Source organism: Ammospiza nelsoni, chromosome 1 (genome assembly GCF_027579445.1).
Source record: "Ammospiza nelsoni isolate bAmmNel1 chromosome 1, bAmmNel1.pri, whole genome shotgun sequence".
In the NCBI taxonomy this organism is placed as follows: Eukaryota; Metazoa; Chordata; class Aves; order Passeriformes; family Passerellidae; genus Ammospiza; species Ammospiza nelsoni.
In genome coordinates this window covers 89687976-89696541 of record NC_080633.1, presented here as the reverse complement: position 1 = coordinate 89696541, position 8566 = coordinate 89687976, and the positions used below count along the sequence as shown (strand labels likewise).

Here is an 8566-nt window from a genome sequence, read left to right as displayed (position 1 = left end):
TGTAAGTAGTAGCTTTGGAGAAACTAAATTATATATTAACTACTTATATATAAACTTTCTAGTTGTGGTAATGACATCAGCTAAAAATGTGATTCTGTATTTGAACCACCTCATGCTGGATAATCAGTATTTTAGAATCTGTTTAAGTGTCCAATGTGATGGTGTTCACAGGGATCTTAGGATGAGGGAAGAGACAAGAATGTTGACTCCATGTTTCAGAAGGCTTGATTTATTATTTTATTATATATATTATATTAAAACTATACTAAAAGAATAGAAGCAAGGATTTCATCAGAAGGCTAGCTAAGAATAGAAAAAGAAATGGTAACAAAGGCTTGTGACTGACCGAGACAGTCTGAGCCAGCTGACTGTGATTGGCCATTAATTAGAAACAACAACACGAGACCAATCACAGCTCCACCTGTTGCATTCCACAGCAGCAGATAACTATTGCTTATATTTTGTTCCTGAGGCCTCTCAGCTTCTCAGGAGAATAAATCCTAAGGAAAGGATTTTTCAGAAAATATCATGGCTACAGTCCAAGAGTAACTTAAAAACTTCCTCTCTTCTAATGGGATTTACTGTTGTAAGCAACTAGGTGACCATCTCACATTCTCATCTTCATTAGGCTTGTAATGGGTTTGAAAATTATAAGATTACTGTGATTTGGGGTTGGGGCTGTTTTAGAATTAATTCAGAAAACCATCATATGCTTCTGGAAGATGCTCTTGCCCAGGATTTAGCACTGCAGTCCTGATTCTCCAAGGACATAAGTGATAAAAGGCAGCTGGCTGGACTCTGTGGGTGCAGATGGCCCGTGGTGCAGTGCCTCCGAGCTCCATTCCTGCACAGCTCTTCACTTCCATACCCTTCTGCTTCCTGCTCATCATTTCCTGCTGCTCTTCTCCAGGAGGTGACCTTCTACCCTTTGGACTTTTTCCCCAGGAGCCACAGGACAAATGGATTTACAAAACAGCAGCAGCACAGGCAGGTTTTTCTTACCAGCAGAGCTCAAGGAGTCTGCTCTGCTGTGCTTCTGTCCATCTGGAGCTGCAGCCTCAGCACCAGTCATGACACTCCAGTAACTCAGCTACAGCACATACAGCTCAGCAACAGAAGCATTAAGTCACAGAATTCTGTAGTTTGTCTGCAAACACCATGCTTTCAAGTTTTTTTCCATCAGAAGATAAATCTCATCTTGAAGAAGTAAAATGTGGCAATTTATTGGTAATACCCTGTATGTTACAGCTTTTCCTTATAATACAATCTAAATGGGGATGAGATGGGATTTCAGGAGGCTGCCTGCTACCAGCACAGCCTCTTACCCTTCTTATAACACTAATTATGCTTTCCTGATAGTCCCTTGTAAAGCCCTCTGAGTGAGTAAATGTAACAGTAGGTATTGAGAAATGGAGCCAGAAAGAGCCCAGCCTTCCCAGGTGCCTAGTGATAGTCTCTGACTGTTCCCCATCTCCCAGTAAGAGAAGTTTGGCCCTGTGTGAGGATTGATGCATTTTTCCAGTGGTTACAGAAGGATAGAAAAAAGACATTAAGCTGTTAAAGAGCATCAAAGGAGAGGAGCAAGGATGGTGAAGGGTCTGTAGGGGAAGCTTTATGAGGAACAGCTTGAGGTCACTTGGTCTTTTCAGGCTGGAGAAATGGAGACTGAGGGGAGACTTCATTGCAGTCCAAAAATTCCTTGTGAAGGGGAAGCAAAGGGGAAGATTCTGATCACTTCACTCTCATGACCATTGACAAGACTTGAATAAACAGCATGAAGCTGAATTTAGATCGGGATTTTACTAGGGAAAAGTGTCTCACCCAAAGGGTGGCTGGGCAAGGGAACAGGTTCCCCAGGGAAGTGGTCACAGCACCAGCCTAACAAAATTAAAGAAGTGTTTGGACAATACTCTCAGGCACATGGTGTCAGTCTTTGGAATGGTGCTGCGTAGGGCCAGGAGTTGGATTTGATCATCTAGCTGGGTCCTTTCCAACTCAGCATATTCTATTTAAGAATTTTCTCTTAGTATAAAGGAAGAACTGTGATGTCTGCTTTTTAAGAATATCTGGAGCTAATCAGTTTGCTTCAGCTATCTCTTTAAGCTATTCTATTTCTTACTGCTCCTTTTCATGGGTCCCTAAAAATCCTGGTTTGATTTGGATTTTTTAATTATTCCTTTTAGAACCTCCCCCCCTCCTCCATCAGAAGGAACAAAATAGATTCAAAAGGCACTTTTAACACTGGGGCATTGTGGCTCACACCTGCCTGGTCAAAAGAGTAGGATAGCTTCTCCTCTGGTGCTTCCAGGTTTCTGTTTAGTGGTACTCTGTCCTTTTAGTCCTTGCCATATGGTACTCATAAAATGTCTTGCAAGCTGTTTTGAGTCTATGTATGTGTTTGGGTGTAGTTGCCTCTCAGTTTCTGTCCCCTAAGGTTCTTTTTTTTTCATCTCCAGCTCCATAATCCATATTAAGAGAGAGCTCTGATGGTTGCTTTTATGATGATTTGTTCTGTTTCTTGCACACCTGCAAAGACTTGTGGACTATCTTTCTCTTATTTTGGACTTTGAAAAGTTGATTCTGAACATTTTTAGCAGGCATTATTTGCCTGTAGCAGTCTCTAGCCCAAGGTTAGTCTGTGTCAAGCAGCCTAAAGCCAGGTAGGCGTTTCATTGGTGTGGTTCATCTGCGTGCTTTGGTCCTGTTAATCACAAGCCAAATGTGACCAGGGAGCAACTGGGAATGAAAAATGCCAGTTTCCCCACTCATGAGATATTAAAGAGGGGATTATAACAGATTGCAGGTCAGTGAAGAAAATAATTTTTTTTTTTTAATTTTAAAAATTAAATAAAATGAGGAAAATAATACCAAAAAAAGAAAAATTATGCAAATTTAAGCAATTACACCACCAACCAACTGCTGCCCAGCCTCTCCCTGAGCACCTTCTCCCCTCACCCCCAATTCACTCCTCAGCTTTTTATGCTGAGCGTGACACCATATGGTATGGAATACCCCTGGGTCAGTTGGGGTCAGCTTTCCCAGCTGTGTCATCTCCCAGATTCCTGTGCACCTCCAGCCTCCTCACTGGTAGAGTGTTGAAGGGAGCAGAAAGGGCTCTGACACTGTAAACATTGCTCAGCAGTAAAAAAGCCATATCTGTGTTATCAAGACTCTAGCACAAGTTCAAAACTGTAACTGTAATAGCTCTGTAATAACTAGTGCGAAGATGTTTAACTCTACTCCAGCCAAAACCAGCACATGGAAAATTAATTTCCCCTCAAACTCACTAATACTGAAAGGCAGCCTGAAATCTGAGGAAGAGCGAAGTGTGATGAACTTGGGTGTGGCTGGCTGCCAGCCAAGAGTCTGAGATAAGGGTCAAAGAGCTTGGGGAGGAAATACTGGGACTGATGTAGGAAAAGCAGCACTGAGCATTTATTAAACAGAATAGAAAAGCTCAGTGTTTGATGGGCACAAAGTATGTCTGATGCAATAAGACCTGACTTCAAGGAGGCAAATGTGGGAGGAAAGGAAGGGCTAAACATCTGTTTTAAGGAGTGATAGTCAAGTAGGGAGAAGCTGAATCAAACAGTAAGTCTGGGGCTAGTGAGTAGAGTGATGCCATTCAGGGACCATCACACAGTGTGAGAAACACACAGTGGCCTGGAAAAAACATTTAAGAGGTGAAGGGACCACTGAAGGAGGGTCCCAATCCAGAGGATTGTGTGGACAGCCATGGGAAGAGCCAGATCCATGTAAATCTGGTAATTGTGATAATAGCACTAAAAAGGGCTTGTTTCCCCACACCACATGCCCTCTGCACAGGGCAAGCCAGAGAACCAAATCACGTCTCCATTTACCAAGACCACTGTAAAGAAAACAAAGACTGCAGATGCAAGGCAACAGAGAAGAGAGCAAGTCACTATCACACAGGCTTCATTCCACAGCAGATAGAAGCCATGGCATGTGCCAGATGCTCTCAAAAGGGATTACACTGAGCAGCTGGTTAGGCTGAAGGGATGGCCTTGATTAAAGACACATCGCTGTATGATCTGTCTCAAGCAGTAGCCTCAGGTGAGACTGGCACCAAGGCCAGCCACATTGGCTGAAGGTTCCCTCATCAGTGATGATTGATGGATATGATGGCCCAAAATGGGGTCTTACTGTGATAAACTGTACTGGGTCTGGCAAGGACAGAGTTACCTATCTTCAAAGCAGTCTGTTTGTGCTCTTCTTCAGGCCTGTGACTAACAGACAACATGCCCACATCTTGGTATTGCTAAGCAGCGCTTGGAACAGCATCGGGATTTCTTTTTTCCCACTCTGCCCCCAACAAGAGTAGACTGGGGTGGGCAAGAAACTGAGAGTGGATACAGCTGGGACAACTGACCTGAACTGACCAAAAGGATGTCCCCTTTTATCATATAATGTCATCCTCAACAAATGTAATGTTGACTGCTCCAATGTGCTATAGTTATCCACGTGTCCACTAGATCCATTCTCTATTACAGAGCTAGTCAAATTTCACAGCTGAGCTTTCAGATTTACTGCTAGGTAGTCCCATGATATCCTTCGGGATTCTTGATGTCAAGTTACATATTTTCATAGCCTGTGATACAGAAACTTTCTGTCTTCACATGGGTAATCCCCGAGTTCCTTTAAACTCACTGGTAATTACCATCTAATTATAGTGACTCGCTGATTTATGTATTTTTTCCCTCTTTCTTGAACAACATAATTCACAGTACTTTGACCTTGAGACTGTTCATGCTGTATGCAAAGATTTGACACAGGAGCCTCCCTGAAATTCCTCAGTATTGCCACAGCTATCCTAAGTGTTCCTTCTCTATTTTTGCATGATAAACTTCCTGGCAAGCTGTTCCACTTCTCATGTTTCATGTTTCTTTCAAATTTGAGAAGTTATAAATCAAACTAATCTGATATTGTTTGATTTATTTTTCACTTTACTATTTGAACACAGCTTCAGGTTTTTGAAAGATGCCTTACTTCTTCATCTTGTGACATTTCTTCTAAGAGTTTCCTTTAGCCTTCTCAAATGCATCTTTGAAAACAGAGGAACATTTGCAGAAAGCTTGCCTCTTTAAATGACCATTACTGAAGCTGGACCCAAACATAACATCTCATTTCCTTTAACTTTGTTGCTTGACCATAAAAACAGTGCTTTATTTTTATCATTCCACTATCATCATCCATTCCCAGGGTAACCCCCTTTCACAGAACTTGGTTGTAAAGCAGGATGTGGATAAGGTTAAAATATGCCTTGAAGCAAATTTTGTTGAGAACTGTGGCCTCATTATTTGTCCAGATCAGGGGTCCCAGTAAAAGAGTGATATTGTAGTAAGCACAGAACTTTCCACTGAGGGTCACTAAAGTAATTAGGGAACGGGACAGTCTGACATATGAGGAGATTGTGAGGCAGCTGGAGGAAAGGCTCAGTGGGGAGCATATCAAAGGAATTGTTTAGCCCAAGGAGGAAAGGCTCAGTGAGAATCATATCAAAGTGAATAAATACAAGATGGATCCAAATTCTTCTCAATGGTATCCAATATCAGTATAAGAGGCAGTGGGCACAAATTAAAATAGAAGAAATCCCATTTAAACATGATTTTTTGTTTTTTAAATGTGATAAAGCACTGGAGCAGGTTGCCCAGTGAGGTTGTAGAGTCTCCATCCTTGAGGGTATTAAAGACTGATTTGACATGGCACTTGGCAATCTGCTCTAAGTGACCCTGCTTTGAGCAGCAGAGTGGACTAGATACCTCTATAGAGCTCTTTCAGCCTCAGCTATTCTATGTCTCTGTGATCCTATTTTCCTTATTCATCCTGCCCCCTCTCCAAAAAAAAACCCAAAAGCCAAAAAATCAACCTTACTCTTTTTCATGTTACTTCACTCCCCCTCCTGAATTCTCTCCCCAGCCCAATGGCAGGCACACAGAAAAACACGGGGTACCTGTGAAAAGAAAGAGGAAAGAGCCCCCCTTAACTTGGCTGCAGAAGCCCTCTCCCCCTCCACCACTGCTGTGGTTATTGCCACCAAACAGGCATCAGGAAGAGGCACAGGCTGGGACCTGCCAGCAGCTGCTGGAGATTAATGAATCCCTTTTTCTTCCTTTTCCTCTTACTTTCTTTCTGAACATGCTTCTCACAGGAAATGGTGAACCTTTTGTTTGCCACAGGCAACATTCTACTTTAAGGGTGCTGTCACCTTTGGAGCAACAGAGATATGGGGGGAAATACATGTCAAATAGATCCTTCAGAGGTCAGACCAAGGGAATCAGCTTTATCACTACCCTAGGTGCAGATGCTGATGGACTCAGACTGTCTGCAAATGTCCTGCCCCTCAGTATGCAGTGGCAGTGCAGTATTTCAGGTACAGCCTTGCTGAGGTGCCATGAAGCCTGGTGTTATTGCTCTGCCTCCCTTGGGAATGCCAGCTGGTACCTTCTCTGTTAAGGGCTAAAAGAGTCTGGCAAGCCGCAGCTTGTAGGACACAAGGTGCCAGGGATTTGACTCCTCAGCCATGCTGATGTTAGGAAATGAGCTGCTTTGGTCCCAGGAAGAAATTAATTGTTTTAGTAGGAAAGGAGGCCAGTACTCCATGAGTGGTGGGACGCTGACCTCACTCCCTAGTCTGTAAAGGCCTCACTAGAGGAAGGGAAGGTACACATTGCTCTGTCTCAGCAGACCCACAACTTCTGCACGTCTGTCCCTGCCACTGGTGAGAATTGCCACTGCATGGCACCACCTCTGCCAGGGACAAGACTGTCCATGACCACGGGGACACTAACATCTCCCTTCACCTAGTGACACACCTGGAAAAATAGCCTTCTCTACAATGGGATCTGTTGGATGATTTCTCTTAAAGATAAGGCACTCTCTAATCTTTGAGAAGGAGAGAACTCTGTTATTTTTCTGCAGGATACTCACAGCAACCTAACTATGAAGCCTGGGTAAAAGACAGTCAGTCACCTCACCCTCTGTGGTAGAGTGCTAACTCCATGTTGCCCAAACATTTATGCAAAAGTCCTGGGTTTGTTGAATTTATGTGATGTGTCATGCCACATTTTCTTGCAAAGGTTTTTGGAAATTCAAGTAGCATATATCAGCCAGTTGACCAGATAATTCTCATAGCTTTCCAACACTTGACAGAACTCAAGGGCAGGATTCCTTATGGGAGAAATGGGCTGAGCAATTTGTATTTCTCCCAGCACCACCTAATTCTGCTATTGCACAGATATTTCACATATATTGTCCTTGCCCATGCCAAGGGGTTTGGAACTAGATGACCTTTGAAGTCCCAACTCAAACCATGCTGTAATTCTAGGATTTCTACTCATTCACCTGGATGACACATGGGGCCTAGAGACCTGCACTTCCCCAGGACTCTACTGCAATCTCTTTCACAGTCTGGCATCAAGTATTCTATCATTAAATAGATAGAATTGCCTTCAGATACCAAGGCAAAGTTGGAATAGGAGGTTACATACTACCGCGAGCTATTTGGCTTCTTCATTCATGAGTTTGATGAAAAAGTACGAGGTGAACCACTTCGGTATTTGTAGGGCTTAGTGTGTTCCTCTCCACCATAATCTCTCCTACAGTTGCTCTTATCTCAGATGGATCCTCAATGGAGGGAAAAAAGGGCTCTTCTCAGAGGCGCCTTGCGGCCGTGCCCCCGCGGCGGAGCTGGACAGCGGCCTCCGGCCCCGCCCCGGCCGCCCCGGCCCCGCCCGCCGCTGCTCCGGGCCACGCGGGGGGCACCGGTCCGCCGCGCCAGCGCCGCGCTTTAAAAGGATGCTGTGGCCCCTTCCTTTTTCTCCTGCCTCGCCAATGCGTTTATTTATTTATTAATTCATCGCTGAGCAGCCGCTCCGCGATGCCCGGCGGGCGAGCGGCGGGGTCGGAGGGGCGCCGCGGCCGCGCCAGGTAGACCCGTGCCCCCTTTGGCCGCAATATGGCGGGCAGGGAGCCCTTCACGGCCGTGCTGTCCGCGCTGCGCCGCTGCTACGCGGAGGCCTTCCCGCTGGAGACCTTCGTCCGGCGGCTGGGGGACGGCGGCGCCGGGGACGCCCAGGTGCTGCGGGCCGACGACGCGCCCGGCTACCGCAACTTCGTGGGGCAGTGCCTCGTGTGCGTGCCCCGCGGCGCCCGCGCCATCCCGCGGCCCTTCACCTTCCAGCAGGTAGGAAGGGGCCGGGGGCGAGAGCCCTGTCGGGGCTTCCCTGGGACGGCGCTTCCCGCGCTCCGTGCGTGCGCGGGGGTGGCGCGGCGGCCCTTGGCCCGGGCGGGCCCAGCCGGCTCCCTCAGCCGTCCGCGCTCCATCCTGGCCCCGGAGCCGGCGGGGCGCGGTGGGAATCACTCCCTGCCGCTTGTCGGGGGTGGGAGAGCGAGGCCCAGGTGTGGGCGCAGGGCGGGCGGATAGCGCTGCGGTCTGCGTGCCTGCGGCTCCCTGACCCCATGTGGGTAGGGATGAACGAGCCGAAAGTGGCCGGGGAGCGACTGGCGATGAAGAGTGCCCCAGTCTTGAGAGACTAAAGAAGAAGCG

The 8566-nt window shown here is 46.3% G+C and overlaps 1 protein-coding gene across 2 annotated transcripts in view; it reads left to right on the top strand.

Annotated features, from left to right (window-relative positions):
• Window positions 1-8566, top strand: part of TERT (telomerase reverse transcriptase) — a 38950-nt gene that overhangs the window by 2032 nt on the left and 28352 nt on the right. Inside the window, exon 1 of one of the 2 annotated variants that reach the window (XM_059489124.1) lies at window positions 7764-8203. The exons of the other annotated variant lie outside the window; for it this stretch is intronic. Coding sequence (XP_059345107.1) covers window positions 7976-8203 — 228 coding nt within the window. The 5' untranslated portion in view covers window positions 7764-7975. Of the gene's footprint in view, window positions 1-7763; window positions 8204-8566 lie in introns of those variants that run through there. 2 annotated transcript variants of the gene reach the window in all.